Source organism: Hibiscus syriacus, unplaced genomic scaffold, assembly GCF_006381635.1.
Source record: "Hibiscus syriacus cultivar Baekdansim isolate YM2019G1 unplaced genomic scaffold, ASM638163v2 tig00005459_pilon, whole genome shotgun sequence".
NCBI lineage: Eukaryota > Viridiplantae > Streptophyta > Magnoliopsida > Malvales > Malvaceae > Hibiscus > Hibiscus syriacus.
Genome location: NW_024062058.1, coordinates 1,791,142 through 1,815,729, shown reverse-complemented (window position 1 = coordinate 1,815,729; position 24,588 = coordinate 1,791,142). Strand labels below are relative to the sequence as shown.

The following is a 24,588-nucleotide window of genomic DNA, read 5'->3' as shown; positions in this document are numbered from 1 at the left end:
TGGTTTGGGCATGTCCTTAGGCGACTACCGTCGGATGCGGTCAGGAGGGTAGAGTCGATTACAGTCGACGGTGCCAGAAGGAAAGGACGACCAAGGCGAAAGTGGGAAGACTGCTTGAGATCTGATTTGAGAGATTTAGCCCTTACCGAAGACATGACCTCTGATAGGAAAATATGGAGGCTAAAGACTAGGGTAGTCGAGTAGTGTGGGTCACATCTATAGGGTGTATCATCTCTGTCTTCTTTTAATGTTTTTGTAGTATTTTCCATGACTTATACTTTTTATACGTTTCTGTTATTGGTATTTATGAAGGATTAGAACTGGGCTTGCTAACGTTGACTTCTGTGTATCATTCTCTTCATGTTTCCTCTTTTAAATTTAGCCGGATCTTATGTTTCTGTCTATATGCAGAGATTCTTTCGCAGGGATTATTATGCAGTGATTAATTCCTGTTACAGACGCACATATGGTTTTAATGACTGCATATGAATACTGTTTAGCTATGTATTTATGTATTTATTTATACATGCATTGCATTTTATCTAAATTTTTAATTTTTCTGACTGCCGGAGGTCTTCCACGGAAGCTACTCTCAACCTGGCGTTGGGGGTAGCCTACTACCCTACCTCCCCCTTACCCCATACATATGGGAATTGAGTTTTGTTGTTGTTGTTGTTGTTGTGGTGTGATAAAAGTGATTGAGGATGGGGGTATTTATAAGGAGGATTAGGATGTGGAGGGACGGACCCCCTGCACCGCGCTATATCCCAAGTGTCAAATACCTATGTATAACGCGGATCAGGGGACGCGCTATACCTACGTGGCGTCAAATCACCGTATATCACGGGGTAAGGGGCGCGCTATACCCACGTGACGCCAAATCAGCGTATAACGCGATTTAAGGAGCGCGCTTTACTTCTATGGGTGTTAGATCGAGAAATATAATCTAATCGGTGTTAAATCGATAAATATACCGATCAACGGTGATTTATTAGAAAAAACGTCGTTTCAAGCAGATGAAATAACTAAATATAGGAGAGGCTATTAATTGTTATTCATCATTTATACCAGAAAAAAGTGAAATATGATATTAGCATGACACTATTTCCTTTTTCATTTGGAATTTTGTACTATATTGTCTGTTTCTTCATCAAACTATGCGTAATCGATTATGCATAAGGTGTGTTGAACTCGTGTACGTAAATAATTTTTCGAAAGCTAATTAATTATCTTTGAGATTGTCGACAGCAAAACAGTTGATGGGTCCAGCCGAGACTGTCACCGTGAATAATGAAATGACTACACACAATCGAAAATGGACGACCTTGGTGTAGCAGAGGATCACCATCCTGTCAAAAGAAGCACATTCAACTTCACTCTATTTTTCTCCATATCAATATCCCTTGCATGTTCTTTTTCATTATTTCAATTGCTATATAATATTATTTAATAATTTATCTGATATTGTCATGTCCGGCGATAGACCCAGATGGGATAGATGGGAGCGGTCCGGCGGTCCCCTTTAAAATTTGAAAATCTTATATATTTTAATCTTTTATTTTCATCCTCTTTAAATTTTATAGGTTTATTAACGTAAAATCTTGGGTACTGACTGATCATGTCCACCAGCATGTTTGTCCGCTGCACCAAATGCACCTCCACTATTCAAGGGCCTATATATTTGGATCCTTCCTTTCCTCTTCCTACGCCCAGACATTGAATCTAAGAAGCTATTCAAAACCCAACGTTTTCTTCTTCTTCTTATTCAATTCTCCTTTAACTTACACTGTGATCCTTCATCTTTGACTACCTGTGGTCATCTCCTGGAGAAAACCATGAACAACGTCTATCTCCGCTAAAGCTTTTATCTTTGTTCTCGAGATCTCAGTCATGTAATTTACCAGATATCCCTGAATATTCTCACGAATCTTTCAGTCTTGTTTTCTTTTCTTCCTTCCTTTTTTTCTCAAGTGGAAGATTATTGAAGGAAGAGGGAACTAAAGAGCCAATTGTTTAGAGTTTCATATAGATAAAACTAACCATGGAGGAGACCTTTGTGCCTTTACGAGGCATCAAGAATGACTTGAGAGGCAGATTAATGTGTTACAAGCAAGATTGGACTGGTGGTTTTAAAGCAGGCTTCAGGTACATATACATAAATATAATATTCGCCTTGCATTTTGAGGATGACGGCTCAAACTGTGTTTTCCATTACAGGATTCTGGCTCCCACCACTTACATTTTCTTTGCTTCTGCGATTCCCGTCATTTCATTTGGTGAACAACTTGAGAGAAATACTGGTATTCTACCAACAAGAATAATCTTAAATCTCCACTTTTGTTGCATGTGAATTCATATCTTTTTGCAATCTGCAGATGGAGTTCTCACCGCAGTTCAAACCTTGGCATCGAAGGCGCTTGCGGGATCATACACTCGATAATCGGAGGTCAACCTTTGCTGATATTAGGAGTTGCCGAGCCAACTGTCATTATGTATACATTTATGTTCAACTTTGCTAAAGACATACCAGATTTGGGTCGAGACCTGTTTCTGGCATGGACTGGATGGTGAGCTGCAAACTCAACTTTTCATTTCTTCAATAATTAGCCATACCATGTTGACATATTTGTCTGCACTCCAACAAGAAGATTCTTCAATCATATGTTTTATGCATTTGCTGCTATATTTGACAAAAGTTGGTTTTTTTTTTTGTAGGGTATGTGTGTGGACTGCAGGCTTGCTGTTCTTACTGTCTATCTTGGGGGCTTGTTCCATTATCAACAGGTTTACCCGTGTGGCGGGCGAACTGTTTGGTCTGCTTATAGCTATGTTGTTTATGCAGCAAGCTATCAAAGTAAGAACATTTTTCATCATCTGCTGATGATTTTCTACTCCAAATCACACCAGATTAAAGTTGTTTTTATTTGTAACAAATCTCATATACAGGGTATCGTGGAAGAGTTCCGCATTCCGCGACATGAAAACCCCAAATTGACAGAATTTTTACCTTCATGGAGGTTTGCCAATGGGATGTTTGCTTTGGTCTTGTCATTTGGCCTTCTTTTCTCCGGGTTAAGAAGCCGAAAAGCACGGTCATGGCGCTACGGAACAGGTAAGTTAATTCTCCTCGACCGCCTTTTGCTTTCTTAAATATGGCATCATTTGCTTTTGAGAGCTTAAAAGAAGCTTTTGGTTTTGACAGGTTGGCTTAGAAGCTTTATAGCAGACTATGGTGTGCCGCTTATGGTACTTGTGTGGACAGCTGTGTCTTACATACCTTCCGGAAGTGTTCCGAAAGGAGTCCCACGTCGTCTCTTCAGCCCGAATCCATGGTCCCCTGGTGCTTATACAAATTGGACAGTTATCAAGGCACGTTTAACCTAGTGCAATTGCCAATCTGTCTTCTTACAAGACTAATGAACTAACACAAAGAACTTGAATAAAAAATGACAGGACATGCTAAATGTTCCCGTTGTCTATATTATCGGAGCCTTCATTCCGGCCACGATGATTGCAGTTCTCTATTACTTTGACCATAGTGTAGCATCTCAACTTGCGCAGCAGAAAGAGTTCAATCTGAGAAAGCCATCTTGTTACCATTATGACTTACTTCTTTTGGGGTTCTTGGTAAGCAGTTCTTCCCATTAACTTTTCTTAATCTAAAATTTGCCCTTCAAACACTTCGTTTACTTGCTTGTTTCTTGGTGGCAGACATTGTTATGCGGTCTAATTGGCATCCCTCCTGCAAATGGGGTCATTCCACAATCTCCAATGCATACCAAGAGCTTGGCTACTCTAAAACATCAAGTACAGTTCTTCTTTAAGCCCTCGGAATAGAGTACAGTTCTTCTTTAAGCCCTCGGAATAGGCAAAATTGAAAATTTTTTAAACCTTTTTCTTCGGTCTTCTTTAATGAGCAACAGAGACTGATTTTCGGTTATGGTGCAGCTGCTTCGTAATCGACTGGTTGCTACAGCGCGCAACAGTATAAGAAAGAATGCTAGCTTGGGACAATTGTATGGAAATATGCAAGAAGCCTATCAGCAAATGCAGACACCTTTAGTTCACGAGGAGCCTGCGGCTCGGGTAAGATTGCATCCATGATTAACTAAATGAAGTAAAAAATAAGATTTTGAGTTCACCAGCTGTACTGTTGTGAGCAGGGTCTACATTAACTAAAAGTATCGACGGTTCAAGCTGCTACATGTACAGGCAACATCGATGCCCCTATCGACGAGACTTTATTTGATATCGAGAAAGAGATCGATGATATATTGCCAGTTGAAGTAAAAGAGCAGCGTCTCAGCAACTTGCTTCAGTCGATCATGGTAGGAGGATGTGTTGCAGCAATGCCAATCCTTAAAATGATCCCAACTTCGGTCCTCTGGGGTTACTTCGCCTTCATGGCTATCGAAAGCTTACCTGGTAACCAATTTTGGGAAAGGATCTTATTGCTCTTCACAGCACCAAACAGAAGATACAAGTAAGATACTCAAAACAGATTTACACTTATAATTTGAAGTATCCATTGTCCATCTTATATAAACAAAGAGATGTCTTTCTATTCCCTGTAGAGTCCTTGAGCAGCAACATGCAACCTTTGTGGAGACTGTCCCATTCAAGTCAATTGCGATGTTTACCATCTTCCAAACTACTTATCTGCTCGTATGTTTCGGCTTAACCTGGGTTCCGATCGCCGGTGTCATGTTTCCCTTGATGATCATGCTTTTAGTTCCAGTAAGACAATATATCCTGCCCAAGTTTTTCAAAGGTGCACATCTTTATGATTTGGACGCGGCGGAGTATGAAGAGGCGCGTGCTCTGCCATATAATACTGCCACAGTAAGATACTCGTCTCCTACAATCAAACTTTCCTCGTTTGCCGTTGCTTTATTAATCATTGTACTTTGCCTTGCAGGAGACAGAGCTGGGACATGGAGCATCCCACGCAGGGGACACTGAGATATTAGATGAAGTTATTACAAGAAGCCGAGGTGAATTCAGGCATACTTGCAGTCCTAAGATCACAAGCTCGACCGCTACACCGGCAAATGACCCAAGAAGCTGGCAAAGCCCGCGCCTCTCTTGTCATAGCCCACGTCTAAGTGAACTGAGAGGAGAAAGAAGCCCTGGTGACAATGGAAAGGGGTCACAGTCACACAGTCCAAGGACGGGGGAACTAAAACCATCTAACCTGGGGAGGAGTCCTCTTAAACCTGGATCGTGTTAATGAGAATATTATTGAATATTTCGATAATATCTGTTGGTAATCTGTGTGTTTTAAATGTTTTTTTTTTCATTTCCCAGTTTTTATTTTCAGTTTGTCGATTAGCTTGGTTAGCACTGCTGTAAAATGTTCCCTCTTCCTTCTTTAAATCCCAACTTTATATGTAACAAGAGATTTCCTGTGTTTCTTTTTTTGGATAAGTAATATTCATTCATCGAAAAAAGAAGCAAACAAGTTGGCATACGACGTATATCTCATGTACAATCCCTATACAATTATATCAACCCCCAAGCTGAACACAATTGCATATTTACAGCATCAAGTATGTTCCTATGAGATTTGTACAATTTAATTCTCACAACATCCTTAATACTACTTACAATAATTTCATTCGAACGAGTCAAACCTTTAAAAAGCCTATGATTGTCACTCCAACATAGGGGCTCCTGGGCAAGACCACAGGAGAGAAGAGCAGCACGCCAAATACCCTTTGTATATACACACTCAGAAAAGAGGTGATTGCGGGATTCAATATCAGAATTACATAAACCACAAGCATTATCCGTAGCCAGACCAAACTTTGCAAGCCCATCTTTCGTAGGCAATCTGTCCAAAATTGCCATCCAAGAGATCAGAGAGAATTTAGGAATGTAGCCTGGAAACCACACCAGATGATGCCAGCTAACCTTCCCAAGTCTACTACGAATGTTGTCCCATATTCAACTAACTTTAATTTGAGCCCAGAAACTTCTAGAGCAAAACAGACTCAGAGCCTCACTTCTTAGCTTAAGCAATTTGGCTAGAATCCAACTGAAGTGAATCTTGCAATCAACATTCCAAAAGTCAGCAGATCTAAAACAATACGCATTAACCCAAGCAATCCAAAGTGAGCCTTCCCCTGCTAAATTTTTTTTTATATGCAATAAACAACAGGCTTTGCTCCAATCCAACAAGTTCCTTAGCCCCAGGCCTCCCTCAGATTTCAAGGAGCAGATCTGACCCCAGCTAACCCGAGGACCCCTAGCTTCCCTTTGTTGTTCTTGCCACAATTATACATAATAGTTAACATATTTTGTGCTTGAAAGTGTTTGCCTGAATTCTATACTGATATTCCATACTTAAATTTACTAAACAGAAAAGACCAGATCATGAAAGCATCCATGATCACCATTCACTTAACAAAGAACTGCATTGTCATTAGTCATTCCCACTAAAATAAAAGCAACAGAAAAGGTCAATTTACAGTACAATTATGGAAGTAGGAGAAAAACAAAAACAGAAGACATTATTTTTATTGATGGGAACAAGTTTATCTTGTTAACTGTTAACGGTTCATTCCTTTTCATTTAGATAGAGAGTCGTGGTCGGTGACTGTTAACGGTTCATTCCTTTTCATTTAGATAGAGAGTCGTGGTCGGTGACCGTTAACGGTTCATAACCGATATTTTTCTGTGACAGAGTTGAAGGCAGGTCGAGGGGATATAGTAGTCCAAAAGAAGGAAGTGGGAGGGCCCCTTTGTCGTGGCTAACTAAAGAGTGTTTTGACTCTAATTGATGGTGTAGGGTCATTATGATTACTAATATATTAGTAGATTAAATAGATCTGATTACTAAAGAGGTATTGTTCTGTCCATACATTGTAATCGAATCAGAAGCTATAATACTCTTGTGTCCATAAGAAACGGATCGTTTGAAAGTTTTGATAGATAGAAAGGTCTATCTAAAGGTATTGACCGGTAGAGAACTAACAATATTCGAAGTGTTATCTCCGAAAGTATAATAGTTTTAAAACACCGGATAGAGATGCAAAGATTGGGTTTTGAAAGAGAAAAAAGCAAAGGGCAGAATTTGTTTGCAAGCAAGCAAAGCACCGAAGCAAACTGCAGATATGGAGGTCCTACTCTCAAATGCAAAGGGGAAAATGAGGATGGTGTGTTGTTTTCAAAAGCATCGACTTTGATGGACAATGGGAATGATTTCAGTATCTCTGTCGTTAGAGTACAGTTTCATGATAGTTCCAAATATGTTTTTACTATTCGAATCATTCGGCTTTTGATCCTTTTTCCAAAGACATCATGAATACACAAGCGATATGAGCTTCAAGATTGGACGCATCAGTTGATCATAAACCAGGTGCGGCCAATGCAACATGTGGTCGACAACAAAGCAAGGAGATTCTTTGGGAAAGAAAAAGATCTAAATTAATCGATCGATGAGTCGAATACCGAAAAGAATTACTTCGTATGAACCACATGAGTTTAATCATGAACAAGGTTGTGTGTGCTGAAAACTTTCTTTTTGGGTTGGCAACTTGGCAAGAACATTTAACGTAAAAAGAAAGAGAAAAGACAGACCCCATCATCATCTATTCATACCATGAAAACAATTGAGCTTACCTCAGTCAATGTATGGTTTAAATGAATTAGGTAATGAAAGAAAGGTATGAGATTTAGTACTGTACATTCAGAAAAGTGAATAAAATAATTATGTCCTCTACTTTAGCATTAAAAAAAATTGTTTGTGAGTGCATCCGCACAAATTCCTTCAAAAAAGCAACACAATCTCCATTGAAATGAAAACTGTGATAGCAACTCCTGCACTCGATATTTAATTATGCATAATTTGATTTTTTTAAGCAAACTTCAGGCAAAATCGATGAATAATGAAATGATAAGTTGAATAGGAAAGAGAACATCTTTGATTTACATAATAAATTTGAAAATTTTACGGAATAATTATGAATTATCATAACTTTTTCAAATAAATTACACTTTAACCTCCTCAAATTGGTATCTTAATCCTGTCTTTAATGTAAGAGTATTCTTTTAATCTCTAAATATAGAAAGACATTCTTCTAATCATTTTACCCAAAAATTATAGACTAGATGATCACTATTGGTAAATTAATTGTTGCAAGATATGGCATTAGCAATGGCTAACCAAATAAAAATGATGTGTAAAAAAAATTAGGGTAAATTACACGCTTATTCATTGAACTTTACTCTCTCTCCTATATCACTCAACGTACTTTCAATTTTTTTCAATTTGCTAACTGAACTTTACACATTAAACTTTTTTTGTTAGTTGATTGTTTACTCAGTAACGACATGCTCACGTGGCTTATTTTAATAATAAAACATGCCACATGTTTACTCACTAAACTTGACTCTCTTTTCTATTTCACTCACTGTACTTTTCATCATTTTCAATTTAATTTAACGGCGTTAGAAATTTAACGGTCGAGTGACAAAAAAGTTCAATGTCTAAAGTTTAGTGAACAAATTGAAAAAAATTAAAAGTATGGTGAGTGAAATAAGAGAAAGAGTAAAGTTCGGTAAGTAAGCGGGTAATTTACCCAAAAAATAAATAGAATAAGGAAGATGATTTTTGTGGTATAAAATATTATTTTAGAAGTTATTCTATCGTGATCAATGTAATTGTGAAACTAACATTGCCTTTAAGGTTAACACAACGCTTTCAAATTCATATACTATAATAAAGAAGATTGCACTCGATCGATGTTATTTTTTTCGAAAGAATAAAAAGAACAACAATAAATTTTAAAAAAGGACGGTAGAAGAAAAATAATAAATTGGAAATTTATTATAAAAATCTCAACTAATCATCATTTAATTTGAAGCTTAAAAAATAATTAAAAAATTGCTTTATATTATAGAGAAATGAGCCAATTTAGCTTTTAGGAGGCCTAATTCAACTTTGCATGTCAGTAGTGTTATGTGTTCATACCTATGCCACTAGCATGTTCATGTAGTGAATGTATGTAATACAATTCAATTATTAGTGTGAAACTGAACTCAACGTTCGGAATGTGTTTCCGTGTGCATGTTCTTAGGAGGCCAGTCTAGGAGCATTATCGTCGCAATAGATCCCATACCAGCCGAAGCTTTAGAGTGCGTTTTGAGTCATACTTAGGAGGTGTGTACTATTTGTAGACCCATTTGTATTCAGTCGTAACTCTATTTTGTTTTAAACGTTATGATATTATTGGGATGTATTTTGGGAGCTCCCTATATTTATGAATTCGAATACTATGTTTTTATTTTGTAACTTCATTGGATGATTTTATATGATGATTTTCACATGTTTTAAATAAAAAAATTAAGTTAGTCACTCTGACGATCTCATGTAATACATTAATCTTTCGATCTTCGAGTTAAACTGAATTATGATATTACAACTCAAGTATTCAGGGACGAAAACGAAGATGAAAAGGAGAATGAACCACCTACTAGTAAAGTTACTTATCTACGTAAATTTTAGAGGGAAAGCATTAGAGCCTGTGGCATCTTAATCACACATGAAAACATCTTTAGATGAGCAGCGCATGTACAGAACATGGAGACTGAAAAGGGCAGATTAAAGAGAGAAAAAATAGGTTTTGAGGAGTTTAAAGAAGTGTCGCGTCGCGAGGGGTGAGTGAAGAGAAAAATAAGATAAAAAAGTAAATCAAATCTCACGTCATATCAACTTTCCATCACTTATAATAATCTATTTATTATAAATAAGATAAAAACTTACTCAACATGAGTGATCGTATATGTAATTTATCCTATTTATAATTATTATAATTACCAAACAATATTGTTACATCAAATACTTAATTTTTATTAATATGCTAAATAATTTTATTGTATAAATAAAATATATATAAGTTTCAGAAATAAAAATGTAATGCTTAAAATTTCAATTTATTAATAACAGTTAAATTACTTTTTCTAAAATTTCAAACTTAACGAATTATTATTTCTATTAATCTATTAAAATTTATTAGATTAAAAAGTATTGAATTATTATTATTTACGATTATAACATACTATTTTTTATCAGTAAAGGTATATCATAAATTATGTTAATGGTTTTTTATATAATATTTAAATAAAGTAAATTAAAAATTAGTATTTATAGATGAAACACATAGTTGATATATTCAAATAAAAAATTTATCATTTCATTTAATAATTTTTGTTAATGAAATTTTGATATATATATATATATATATATATATATATATATATTAATTTATTTCATTCGGGTAAGAATATAATAAAACTTAATTATTATTATTTAAACTTTATTATTAATCATTGTATTACAGTATTGGATATAAGTTATGATTTCAAATTTTTTTATTTTAATATAAAATTTTGAGAGTTTGTACTATTCAAACTTTAATCATAATACAAATAATAGTCATTAAATATGTGAAGTTCTATTTTACTATTACTCTATCTTACTATACGCAAGTTATATATTTAATTTTATTATTTAATTTTTATTATTTAATTATATATGTTATTTATATATTTAATTTAAAAATTAATTTAAAAAACTAAAAATAATTGTAATATGAGTATATGACATATAGTGCAAATATTATTAACATAATTTAACCTGTGTGAATATAGAAATAAAGAAGTAACCTATTGAAAAAAAGAAATAAAAAAAATATAGTAAACTCATCAAGAAATCTCAATAGTAAAAGAGTGTTGTTATTTTTATAGATATCAAGTTTAAGTAGTTGTATCCGTAAGATATGTGTATTTAATCATGGAATTATGTGTAGTTTCAGGGCCACTGTCCCCCAACCATATTTTTATTATTAAAAAATATATAGATATAAAATACGTATTTAGACCTTTAAGTTTAATTTATTTTTATTCCGACCCTCCCATTTTTTATTGTTAACTATACATTATTATCCTTGAACTAAAATTCTAACTCCGTCCTTGTGTGTTAATTAATTATTAAGAAATATTTTGAACACATATTACCTTATAAACACTCTATATTATAATTAACTAGATTCCAACAGCCCATGTCGCCTGGAATTGACAAAGATGCATGCCTTTGTATTTTTAGTTTTACTGGCGCATCTTCTGTATTTTATTTTTAATTTTAAAAATTCGTTCCTTTGGAGATTATAAATATTAGGGTACAGTTCAAAGCCATCAGAATCACGTTTGAAAGTCCGTTAATCCATTTGAAGATATATGAACACAGAGGTCAGCACCCACAAAATGTGACCATGTGGAGGCAGTTTCATTCAATCAATTTTCCACTATGTGACATTTCAATCGGGGTATTTCTAATCGATGTAAAACTCATACTACAATGTTATTTATTAGGATTTTTTTTTATATATTTCTCAATCTATGTAGACGGGCAGGCTGGATCTAGATGCGAGGACGATACTGTATACGAGAGTCTGATAGCGGTTCTATCAGATGCCAATGGTTTCGTACGTGCCACACCAAGGGCTCACGTTGGCTCCAACCAGCTATGGACCAGTTGTTGTAAAGCGGTGGACTCTGGGTGGCTAGTGGTGATTCGTTTTGCTTCTTTTGTAATCATGGCCACATTCTTGTCGTGGGACACAGTCCAATGGGATGCTTCCATTTTTGTTTACTACACCGAGTAAGTTCCTTTACGTTGATTTTATACGCAACTGATAGCGTATTTGTTTTCTTTTCCATGCTTGTCCAAGTTCTGTGTTTTCCTCTTCCTACAGTCCAATTGCATGGGCCATATAATCTGAAAGAAGTGAACCCGGCCTTTATTGATTTCTCGAAGCAAACTAATAAAGTCCCAAAGTCAACTGTCATAAATTAAAGCTACCTGCCATCGCTGCCTTTGACCAATGACCATCAACCAAACATATAATCTTCTTTGTCTGAGAGAGATATGGGAAAACATTGAACACCAAACTCCAATTACTTTTCCATATTCCCAACTTATTTCCGAGTCTCAATTCTTCACCTCCTTAATGAGAAATGATGAATTCGAACGATGAAGGATTCGGGTACTGGCTTAGATGGCAAGTTCCGGTTTGTGCACTGATCATCGTCGCTCCATCTGTTTTAGCTTTACATGTCATCAGCAAAGTTAAAACAGACCCTTTATTTCTCAATGATTTATGGAAGCCACAGTGGAGAAAACTCAATCCCTGCTGGCTTCTATTTTATAGAGCTTTTGCTTTCATATGCATGTCTCGGATACTGTTTGAGGTTGTTGTCTTAGAGGGAGGAGCTTTTGCTTTCTATTTCTACACTCAGTAAGATCATCTCCAAACTACCCCTCATGTTTGTTCTTCTAAGAATGCTATATGCTCACAAATTTCGTTTCCTTTAGTAAAGAAATAAGCGCCTGTGATTGCTAATCTGGTAATGCAACAAATCTGCAGGTGGACATTTGCATTGGTTATGATCTATTTTGCGGTACGTAAGGATTAAAGAACTTGAGTCCAATTTTCTTGTAGTGAGGTGGCACCTTCATTAATCGTGTCGAATACACTTTCATTATGTAGCTGGGAACCGTCTTTTCTGCTTATGGATGTTGGGTGTGCTTAAATACACCTCTCCCTGAAAATGGTGATAGGGACGTTTTTCTGAGAGGGGATGTGGAAGAGAACGTAACTGAAAACTCTGACTGTTGGGGAAAACGATTCGATGGACAAAATCAAGTTGCAGGGTCGCTATGCTCAGGATGAGTTTCAGCAAAGTGCTTATGCAAACTATATATCAGGTCAGTCTAATAGCTTATAATTTCTACAGACAACGCTTCCATGACTTGTGTTTCAATACAAGCAACTGATTCCTTGGTTTGCTTCACTGCAGACTTGTGCAGGTGCTGTCATTCTTACAGACATCGTATTTTGGTGTGTTCTTGTTCCGTTCTTATCGAAGTCTAGTCTTGGCCTTAACATGGTGAGAATGAGATTAAACTTCATATAGATTATCCATGCTACATTTATGGAAAAGTCTTAATTTGATCGCAAGCTTTTTGTTTATTTCTTCCTTGACAGTTAATGGGTTCCATGCATTCTTTGAACGCTGTTTCTCTTATCCTGGATACCCTTCTCAATAGCCTTGTAAGTATTGCAGCATTCCAATAAATTCAGTATAGTCAGGGGACCTGGAAGAATTAAACAAATCTCGTCTCTTTTTTGCTAGCCATTTCCTTGGTTCCGTCTTACATATTTTGTTCAGTGGAGCTGTCTGTATGTTGTTTTCCAATGGGTTCTTCATGCCAGCGGTTTTACATGGTAAGTATGGGCCTTTTCTTGATTTGTTTCGCTAAGTTTGGCGTTCAAAACCTAACGGATGCTGCTACTTTCGCAGGTGGCCGTATCCTTTCCTCGAGCTTAATACGCCATGGGCTCCTTTATGGTAATGTGGGAAGCTAAACAGTTCAATTAAGTTTTCTCTCCCTGTTTATGAAAGAATCTAATGAATGGCCATTTGCAGGTACTTTGCCCTTGCTCTGGTCCATATCCCCTGCTATGGCATGTATGCACTTATTGTAAAAGCTAAAAATTCAATCCTCCCAAAATTGTTCCCTCGTGCTTTTGTGAGATCGTACTAGTTTCTTTCTTTGTATATGGAGAAGGGGATATTGTACAAATTCTTTATTTTTTGGACCATCTCTTGTTTGATATATAATTTCCTCATACGATTGTACCAAGTCCAACAGATTAACTTCTCTTAATAAAAATGTTATTATATTACATTCATTTCCCTTAATAAATCTGAATGATTTGTTACATCTTTAAAAGGAAGCGAAACTAAGCCTTGTTATAACTAAATCTAGCTACTCAAACGTATTCAACTTATTACGTTTTCTTCTTCTTCTTCTTCTTCCCCTTAATAGAGCTGAATTTTTTTCTCTATTTGCAAAAACAAAGCCTGGTGTTTTCTATTTTCTCTCTTTTCTTCACGGTATTATCCAAGTGTGCTTCCAAGAACATAATCAAGAAGCAGAAATGCACGATAGCTGCGCAGTGTGTGCTGACAATTTAGAGTGGGTTGCCTACGGTCATCGGGACGTGTGTTCCACGTGCGTTTCTCGTCTCCGCTTCCTCTGCAACGATCGCTGCTGCTGCATCTGCAAGACTGAATCCAATGTCATCTTCGTTACGAAGGTTATACTCAGAGCTTACTTCTTTCTGTTTAATTAGCTATTCCTTGATTCTTTATGCGAGAATGATGATCACGAAGTCTCTTGTGGTTCAGGCTTTAGGGGATTACACGAGGAACATCAATGACTTGTCTCTATTTCCGTCTCAAGCACGAGTAGGACGGACAGGTTCATACTGGCACCACGATGATACGCAGGCCTTTTTCAATGATGTCGATTACTACAAAGTGATCAAGGCAATGAGCAGGCTTTCGTGTAATGTATGTGATCGGTCCCAGGATAGGGTGAAACGGCGGGGGAACTTTAGGAACATCGAACATTTGAAAGGTCATTTGTTTCACATGCACAGACTGGTTATGTGCAGCCTGTGTTTGCAAGGACGGAAGGTAAGGTTGATTTGTCTGACATTATGTAATTGATGTTTGGAAGCATTGATTTGCTCACCGGTTTCCTTTGAGCGATGTAATCGTAGGTGTTCATTTCTGAACAAAAGCTGTTTTCTGGGGCACAACTGAACCGACATATAAACACCGGTAACTCTGAGGTGGATGGAACCGAGTGAGAGAGAGGTGGATTCATGGGGCATCCAAAGTGTGGGTTCTGCAAGACCCCATTCTATGGGGAAAGTGAGTTATACCTCCACCAGTCCACAGAGCATAATACATGTCATATATGCCAAAGGTACTGAGGTATTCCTGGTAGCCAACACAAGTATAAGCAGGGTTTCAAGTCGCGGTCGCTGTCGCGTTTTCGGTTATTTCAGATTTACCGTGATTGAGGCCGGGAGCTATTGCGGTCGTCGCGGGTAACTCGGACGGCGGCGAAACCGCTATATCGCGGCCGAAATCGTGGTAGCGGATCTTTTTTTGAAACCCTGTTAATAAGTGAACTTATTATTTCACGTCCATTTTCAATGCAGGCTGCATCCAGGACATCATAAATATTACAGGAAATACGACAACCTCAAGGCAATATGAGTTCTATGTTTCTTCTCTCTTTTTTTGTACTTTTGTTTTAGTTTTATGGTTAAATGGAATCCTGAAAAATGTCTGCTACAGATTCATTTTCGCCAAGATCATTACCTATGTGAGCATGAGGCTTGCCTTGCCAAAATGTTTATTGTCTTTTGGTCTGTAGCTGAACTAAAGGTAACTTCCTGGGGCGTTTAAATTTGGGTATTTCCTTGGTGTAGCTCACCTCTTACCTTTTCTCATATAAAGTTCCTTTTATCTTTCATTTTCATCCTTTCAGAGGCATAATACCATTGAACATGGAGGTCGCACGTCTCCTGCACAGCGTAATGATGCTTTTCAAGTATGTATGATCATCATACTTCTAATGAATAGACTCTACCTTATTTCATTCACTGGCATGCTTTCATTTGTAGGATTCGAGTACATCTCAAGCATGGCTAGCAACAGGTTCCAGGCCCATGGAAGCTTCAAGTAGTTCAAGCCAAACAACAAATATTGCAGATTCTTCATCAGTTGTTACCGGTAATGCAGCTGCACAAACGAGTTATATGAGTTCAAGTTAAGCACAGGCTCAGACTCAACCCACAACAGGGGGTGTATTAATGACAGCTAGCTCTCAAACAAGCTCAGGCAATGCAAGTAGGATAAGCCGGGTTCTGAGGATTGTAGAAGAAGTCCATACAACCAATAAATCTTTGGCCGAGAAGGTGCTGAGCTGCTCTTGAATATCATGAGGAAAAAGATATACACTACATTTAAATAAATATATGCCTTGATCCTCAAAATCAGAAAGAGTTAATTGACATCTATTTACAAAGTTTGAAGATTATGGGGTTTGATACATGCTTCTTCTACTATTACAACGCCCAAAAAGATGTTAAGATTTCTGAGTAACTGCTGGAATAACTAGAAGTTTAACCAAAGATTACACATTTGCATGATAGTTCATACTTCATAGATATTGATAGCTTAAGAGGTGTATGAACCATGCATTATCCTGTTTTCACAACAATTGGCTAATCTTTTCGTTTCAAAGAAAAATGGTTAAACTCCATCTAATCTAAAAGTATTAAATCTTGTAATAACGGAAACAAATCAAGGACAAGTTACTTACAATTTATAACTATCATGCGTAGAAATATTCTGTGCGGGGATAGCTCAGTTGGGAGAGCGTCAGACTGAAGATCTGAAGGTCGCGTGTTCGATCCACGCTCACCGCATTATAGCTTTTTTATTTTTTACCTTTTCTCCGTCTCTGGAATGGGCAAACAACAATGGACAAAGTGCAGCCTTGTTTCTAATCCCAAAATCGTTTATTCAAAGCAAAACCATTGTATTCATCGTTCTTTATGGATTCCACAAACCATGTGAGAATGGGAACCCTTTTCCAATGCCCACAATATGAAACAAAACCTATCTCGTGTTGACTGTTGCGGGGGATATTCAGCGAGGTCAAAAATTATTCCGCAAAATGTGATGTTCAGTGTAGGCAAAGGGCAAGCACTCACCGCATCCTTGGCATTCATGTCTACTTGGTCCAACCATTCTTTAAATATAAAGAACCACGAATACAAAGCTTCGCTTAGCTTAATGGGTTTGTTCTTAGCCCTTATTGGGTAAGCTGCCTTGGAAAAAAACAGGTAGTAAATGAGAAAACATGATGGAGCCAAAGCTGCAATACCAATGGCATTTTCTTTGATGGCATTTATGACTTGTCAAGAAGCGTAGGAGAGTTAATGTACCACCTTGATGGAAAAACACAAAAAGAGCTTCTTGACCTACGTCTCCCATACCTTCTTCTTTCCTTTAGCTTTAGAAGACACCCCCACTCTCTTTAATACATGCACAAAAACAGATATCTGGCCTGAATAAAGATTTAAAAGGAAATAAAAACTTAAGAAGGGGATATGTGTGGACTTCCATCAAGCTCAAACGTCTTCCAAGTCCCAACACCCCTTTTACCTCTATCTTGAAAACTTGAAGAACATAATGTTTACTATAGAGCTTTCGCAATTTAGCGTATGCTTCTTACCTTCTTATGAGTTGAGAGGGGAGAAAGAAATGATGAAGAAATCCACAGATCCAGCTCCCACAAACTCTCTCTCGATTAGTAGAGGAAAAGATGGAAGGAAGAAGACTGATGAAGAAAGAAGAAAAAATGGAGAAAAAGCTTGTAGGAAAAAGTAGTAAAAAATAATGAATAAAAAGATTAAAATGGATATGGCGGACATGAAAATTCCTTAAGCCCATTCCCTATGCACGCCTGCCACATACTTTAACAGAGCCGGGAATTTGACATTCAAATAAAAATGGGAATACCACACAAATGGCCCTCTAACTTTTGCCCACTTCATACAAGCTTCGAAACATTCTTATTTTCTTACAAAAAACTCATCTAACTTAAACCCAATAAAACTCAAACCCAAAAATAAATTATCCATTAGTAACCTCGTCAATGCTCGAACGTTGACTCAAAAAATTGGAATACTACAATTATCATGTACGAAATCTGTCGAGCATATTGAACAAGAAGCGACGATTATTGCTACCGTAGATGTTTATCACTACGATGTTACCATATCATCAATGGTAATATAGAAAGGCCTTAGCAAAGATACAAAAGGGAGCTTTCCAATACAAAGAGACGCACCTTGGAGATTGACGTCTAGCATATAGTGACAGGAAAATCTCCTACAACAAACTTCTGACTACTCTTCATACATGTAACTTAGTAATCATTGTATAGCATACGATCACGGGAGCAATCTCCCTCTTCAGAATATCCTCAAACCTCCTCTTAATATATTTTTTATTGGTGAAGTGTCTCTAATACACGTAAATATCGGAGTTTTTATTCCTCTGCTTAAGCATTGGAATCTTCTAAAAGCCTTCTTTCTCTTTATTAATTTGCTATGAAGTCATAGCGTTGAGATGCCTCCATTGTGTAGCCTGAGTCAACATGTATTATCTTTTGTTAAGAGCGTCCAGTTGCCTCCACTAAACTCTAACTAAAAGGAATCCTTCGTTATCTCTTCATCCAGCCAAAAGAGTTGAGATTCCTTTGTTATGGTTATGTAACATAGAGATGTCTCTGCACATCATGTAGCCTCTCTAAAAGCATCAAGATGTCTCCATAAGAGCGTAGAGTTACCTCCACCTCCTTATGAAATTTACCCAATGGATCAAGTTGCCTCTGTTCTAGTAATGAGAATTCCTCCATTATGTTTTAACGAGCTTCAAAATTTCTTTGCTCTAGTGAGGGAGACGTCACCCCGTGAAGCCATTGGGTAATGCCCATGTTTCTTCGATCCAATGCGGGTCGAACAATGAATGGGGTATTTATAGTCGGGGGATGACAACCAGAAAGCTGCGTTAACAGATGATGACATAGCTACATCAATTCGGTCTATTTTTAACCTTATTTTTATATGGCTTCAAGGTGTACCTGGTGTTTATCGAGGCTTTGATCAAATGTTGGCGGCACGAGACACAACGTTCCATTTCCCTAGTGAAGAAGCGGCGATTACTCTGGAAGATGTCGCTTACCAACTCGGTGTTCCTATCAATGGAGCCCTCATGGTTGCGCAGAACATGTACGACCCCACGATGTTGATTTATCAAGTTTTTGAGAAATTGCCGCCATCCGACGTCATGAGGGGCTATCGGATGATGAGAACATGGTTGGAGTTTGAATTCCAAGTCACGGGCGACTCTACCGATGCGAAGGTAAACACCTCCCGAGCATTTCTTCTCGATTCGAGTGATTTTATGTAACACCCATAACCCGTATAATTATACCTATACAGATTATAGATGTCACCCGAATTTTAAAACCATTTTCTTTTCTTAAACAATTCAAAATTTACTTTCTTAAAATAGTAATTGATATTATAAAAATATCATATCATATAATTTATATTTTGTTATAACAAATTTAATTCAAAATATTTTTTATGAATAGTGATGAACAATACCGTGAACAGTGTTGAACAATACCGTGAACAGTGAACAGTGCATCGATGAGCTACAGTAACGTGAACAGTGCATCGATGCATCAAAACATCGAATTAATATTATGCATCGATACGCTACAGTAACTGCTACAGTGCATTGATACGCTATAGTAACTGCTACAGTAACTTCCAAAATATATATAAATTCAAATTTCCAAAATTTATTCAACAACTAAATTGAATATTTTCAAATTACATGCCACTATCTAAAATCAAATTCCATCGTAGGATGTCTTATTGATATTGAAATATACCTCTCGATGCTTGATATCACATTGAACTCTTTAATCCACTATTGGCTTTTACCTACGCGTGAAAATCATCGCACGCTAAGTATAAACTTAGTGAGGCAATTAAAACATTTAACAGTGCAATACAATTCATGTATTATTTTCAATGTCAAAAATCGAGTTTCCATAAAATCATTTTTACTAACATAACCAATATTTTACCATGATCAAAATAATATAAAATCCCTTACCATTTATCCCATAAGCTCGTAAGCTTATTTTACCAAAATACTTACCATTTAAATTCCATAAGCTCATAAGCTTATTTTATCAATATACTTGTCATTATTCCATAACCATATACCATAGAAAACAACCATAAACAATAGACAATAGCCCAATATACAACCCTGAGGACCCTAGGTACACGAGTCAAATATAAGCACTGTAGTGCTATCCCTAGTATGACATATAAGGTCGTGTCCACCATCTGTACTAGGTATCCTTAAGTACAGTCCCGTATGGCACATAAGGCCGTACCCACCATATACACTAGGTATCCTTTAGTGTATTCCCGAATATGCAGCCTGCTGCTGGACTCTATGGCATGCCAACTATACCCTGTCCCTCAATGACTTACTTGGACATACAGTCTATTTTATTTGGTACATCCATGACAAAGTATATTATCAATATTTAACAAAGGGGCAGTTCATACCCGAAATAACATTCATGGTAAAAATCATATATGTTCATGATAACATCATATGCAAAAATCAGTGATCAATGCATTTTAATTTCATACTCTAACATATCAATGTCAATTTATAAAAAAATGATATAAAATCATGTTGATATAAACAAGGTCGACTTATCGCAAGTCTTCCTGATGATGTATAAAACATCTATGTATAATTTCATGCATGTATTGCATTCACCTTGACACTTTATAATTTTCCAAATATTTGTGTCTCACTATTGTCCACAATAAACCTTTCCTTTTATACTCGAATCGCTTTGAACACCGAGTAAATCGTGATCTGTACAAAATATAGATTCATACCTATATATATGTTAGTATTGTACTAACATAAATATATTTCCAAAATAAATTTCATAATCATACTTCAAACTATTCACCACCAAATACTTTAACACTTATTAATTCTTTTTAGTATTGGAATTAACTTTTTTAATTTACTCAAAATGGTCCTTCACCATTTTACCACTTAAATTCTTAATACCAATAATTCCATCATTGAAATTATTTACATTCAAATGTTTTCACAAAAGCCTAATTATCTTTAAGTACCCCAACTATACAAATGTTGTACTTAAACCATAAATCTTTTTAAACTTGCAAAACAGTCATATATCACATCTAACTCTCATTTTAATTCCAAAACAACATTTTCCAGAATAGTATATCAATTATACAACACTTACACAATAACCCATCAATTTTCCATATTCAGACAATTCGCACTACCTTTAAAGAATCAATACTCTGTATTGATATACACACTGGAATTCAATTCCGTTTATTCCATTAAAAACTAGACTCAAATACGAATCTATAAATATAAATAACTCATTCTAATTCATTATATACAATTTATGGTGAATTTTCAAAGTTGATCAACAGAATCTGTTTTGCAGAATCTGCTGTCTGATTTTTCTGACCTTTCCTCGGTTGAAAATTCATATCTTTTGTATAAACCTTGAAATTGATCCCCGTTTGTTTCAAACAAAACTAGATCGATATATAAACACAATATATAAAAATAACCTTAAAATTATTTTTATATAATTTCTGGTGAATTTTCGAACCTACTGCCAGATTCAAAATCCAACTGTTTTCTTTAACTTCATTCTTAGGTTCTTCATCAATTCTTACAACCAATTCTTTAAAATCACTTAACTCTTCAAAACCCATAAAACACAAAAATCAACATCCCCTTCATTAACTCAATATGAACTTAACATGAACCCTATTAATATTTCATGTCAAAACGTAGAGAATTGAACGTAGAATATTTTTCCTAATCACACCTAAGTGTAATTCTCAACAAGATTGCTTCAAAATTGAAAACAAGAATACCTACCTTGCAAGCTTGGAGATGTCGGTCTTGAATGAAGAAGCTGCAATTACTCTTCCATGATTGATATTTTATGATATAATAGTCTAACACATGCTTAATAATATATCACAATGTAATTTTTTATTCAACACCAAAGTAAATTCCATTTTTGCCCTTAATGAATCTCCATAATCACCATAAAACCAAACCATCTGATCCTTAATATATTACAAAGTCAAATATAAATTAATTTGACTTTGACCTACGAAAATGCCATGAAATTTTCAAAACTTGTGTTTTAGTCACTAAATTTCAATGTTTCGGTTAAATCTGAAAAACTACACATTTCCTAACCAAATTTCTCTGATCCAAAATATTAAAATAATATTTCCAACCAATTTATAACATCCTTCAAATTTTCGTAAAATTCCAACTCGATCCAAAATACCGATTTCCTTACCGGCTTTAACCCTTTCTAGTTTTTTTTTTCTTTACTAAAATTCCAAATCCAAAAAAATGATTTCTATAAAACTCCACTCTCAAGAGTAAACCATGTATTTATGGAATCAAATTCTTTTTAGGAAATTTATCAATTAATTCCCTAAACTTTTTCCTAATTTTCTACTTTGGCCATTAAACTTTCAAAATTTTCATTTTGGTCATTATCCAAATTTTGGGGTATTACATTTTATTACCGGAAACATCCAGTAATTTGGTGCACACATACTATCTACAATATTTGGATGACTTCGTTGTATGTCGTAATACCAGTTGGAGCTCGGTGATTTTGACCTTTCTTTACCGGGAGCTTTGCAAGCCGCACTTGTCTGACCTGGTCGAAAAGCTGATGTAGTAGGTTGTCTTATGTTGCTACAGTTACAATAGGCCCGATCAAGTTTTCGCTAATTGCAAGATAATTGCTTAAATTCATTTATTTAATTTTTTTTATTTTCGTAAATTTATTTTTTTATTTGTTTATAATATATTTTGTTTTTAAATATTTTAGATGGTGTCATAAAATCTCCGAGACAAAGTTGGCGGGTGCCACTACACGAGACGTATGGGTGCAGATCGACATCGTTGGTCGACATGCGATATGACATAATTTTTTATTATTTTTTTAATCTTTTTAACTTTATATATATATATATATATATACACACTAACTTTGATGGTTAATATTTACAGTTCTCTTGGCTTTCGTATTTCAACAAGGAGATCATTCATGTAATTTCAGCGAGATTTTTTTAGGGGTCTCACTTATGGTGTGTCGTGACACCGTTGTTGCGTTATGCGATTGTAGAGTGTATGAATCGCAGAATGACCTGAATTCGACGGGGAAACCCGAAACCCGGCTAAGTTCGGGTCGGGTCGTGTTTGATTAATATCAGGTCAGGTTTGGTATCGGGGTAAAATTCGGGGATTTTTTCGGGTACGAGTTCAGGGCAAGATGTCCCCACACCGCCCTGATTATATATATTTTACATTTTTTATATTAATTATATATATAATATTTTATATTTTTTATATCAATTATATATATAATATTTTATATATTTTATATTAATTATATAATACAAACCTTAAACCCTAAACATTTAAACCCTAGCTTTTATAATTATTAAAGTGAAATTTGGTTGATTTTTTTGATAAATTTCTCAATGTGGGAGCTACCAAAGAAAGTGACAAAAGTGACACGACAATTTTGGATGATTTTTATTTGACTTAATATTACGTATGCATATTCGTTGTATGATTTGAATATCGGAACAAGTTTGTATTTAATTATGTATGTGTTTTATTTTGAAGTTTAGACAATTATTTAGAATTGGGTTTGAATTTGTGATTGTAGTTTGAATTGTAAATCATGTAGACTAATTTTCCAATTTTTTGAGATCGTTTTTTCTATTTTTATGAAAACTACGATTGCTCAATTTTTTCTCGGGATCAGGTTCTCGAGATCGGTCGGGTTCGGGGACAGGGTAAAAAAAACTCCGACGGGGCACCTTGATAAAAAACCCTACGGGAAATGGGGGCGGGGATTCATTTCAGGGACGGGGACGGGGGGAGCAAAACCCGCCCCGAACCCGCCCCGTTGCCATTCCTAGTAGAGTGTTACGTTGCAGACAGAGTGACGCGACAATTTACATCGTACCAGCCGATTCCTACGCTTATAGTTGAAATGGATGCTCTCCATGCAATCGATACGGGTGTGAAACATACCTAGAATTGGCCGGTTAGGCATGCATTCTACATCGAGCAATGGAATCAGCGTGACTAATCGTTCCCCTAGCGTCAGGAGGTCACACCGTTGGACCTCGATTTCGCCTATTCTCTCTGTCTTCAAAATTACGAAGCAAATGAGAAACCATATATGATGGCATCATAAGAAAGGGAAGAAGGGCAAAATTATTAGGCCAGACACGCCATGTCGAAGTCCAAGAAGAAAACATCGTCGGCTTCTGCTTCTGCTTCAGCATCTATCGCTGAAGAGTACTATCATGCATCCTAGGCCAGTTTCAGTTTCTATCCTCCATTTCACACTTCAGACGAGACTCGACCGAATTGGGTTGGAGGTTCATGGGATGCACCGCAATACACTCAAGGATCTTCCACAGAACATGCGATTGCTGGTGAGTGTGGCCATATCTTATATGGTCACCAAAGCCAAGTCGAAGCAGTTGCGAGTGCGCAGAGTGTGTTAAGTACACCTCCTCGGCAAGACGATGATGACGACCAAGGCCTACGACCTCGGCATACTCGACGAGCCCCGCAACATTATCATTCGACAACTCTTTTGGCATCGTCAAGAACTTCGAAGGCATAGATAAATTTTCTTTGTAATTTTATTTATTTGTTGTATTTATTTTGTAATTTTTATTTTTTTAAATTTTTTTACCGGATGTGACCATTGTTACTCGTTGACCAACGACTAGTTTGTTTGAATTCAAATGAACTTATCACATCGACATAACAAGTTCCTCCCTATTTTTTTTTTGAATTTATAATTTATAATTTTAATTTTTTTAAATATTATTTTTTAATGGACTTATCATACCGAGGAGACGTATCATTAAAACCCCAATAAAATAATGGTCCGCATGAGGACCACAATATGGGACCTATTTA

At 36.1% G+C, this 24,588-nt stretch overlaps 1 protein-coding gene, 1 non-coding gene and 1 pseudogene across 2 annotated transcripts; all 3 read left to right on the top strand.

Annotated features, from left to right (window-relative positions):
* The first annotated feature begins 1,813 nt into the window (after positions 1-1,813).
* LOC120199626 lies at positions 1,814-5,396 on the top strand (annotated as a pseudogene).
* A 1,634-nt stretch (positions 5,397-7,030) lies between these two features.
* On the top strand, positions 7,031-13,645 carry LOC120199466. Its single transcript, XM_039200531.1, has 10 exons — positions 7,031-7,208; positions 11,407-11,662; positions 12,429-12,462; positions 12,552-12,688; positions 12,730-12,769; positions 12,862-12,951; positions 13,050-13,115; positions 13,198-13,289; positions 13,366-13,413; positions 13,492-13,645. The coding sequence occupies exons 1-10, from the start codon at positions 7,031-7,033 to the stop codon at positions 13,607-13,609; spliced, it is 1,059 nt and encodes a 352-aa protein (XP_039056462.1). The 3' UTR covers positions 13,610-13,645.
* Positions 13,646-16,282: 2,637 nt separating this feature from the next.
* On the top strand, positions 16,283-16,355 carry TRNAF-GAA. The gene has a single exon. It is a non-coding gene; the product is annotated as a tRNA-Phe (tRNA).
* The last annotated feature ends 8,233 nt before the right edge of the window (positions 16,356-24,588 follow it).

Bases quoted from the DNA above. Each gene is read 5' to 3' on its own strand.
- LOC120199466 (XM_039200531.1), top strand. From the start codon at position 7,031: ATGCAAAGATTGGGTTTTGAAAGAGAAAAAAGCAAAGGGCAGAATTTG. The intron at 12,770-12,861 runs GTCAGTCTAATA...GCTTCACTGCAG, and splicing joins TTATGCAAACTATATATCAG to ACTTGTGCAGGTGCTGTCAT. The intron at 12,952-13,049 runs GTGAGAATGAGA...CTTCCTTGACAG, and splicing joins CTAGTCTTGGCCTTAACATG to TTAATGGGTTCCATGCATTC.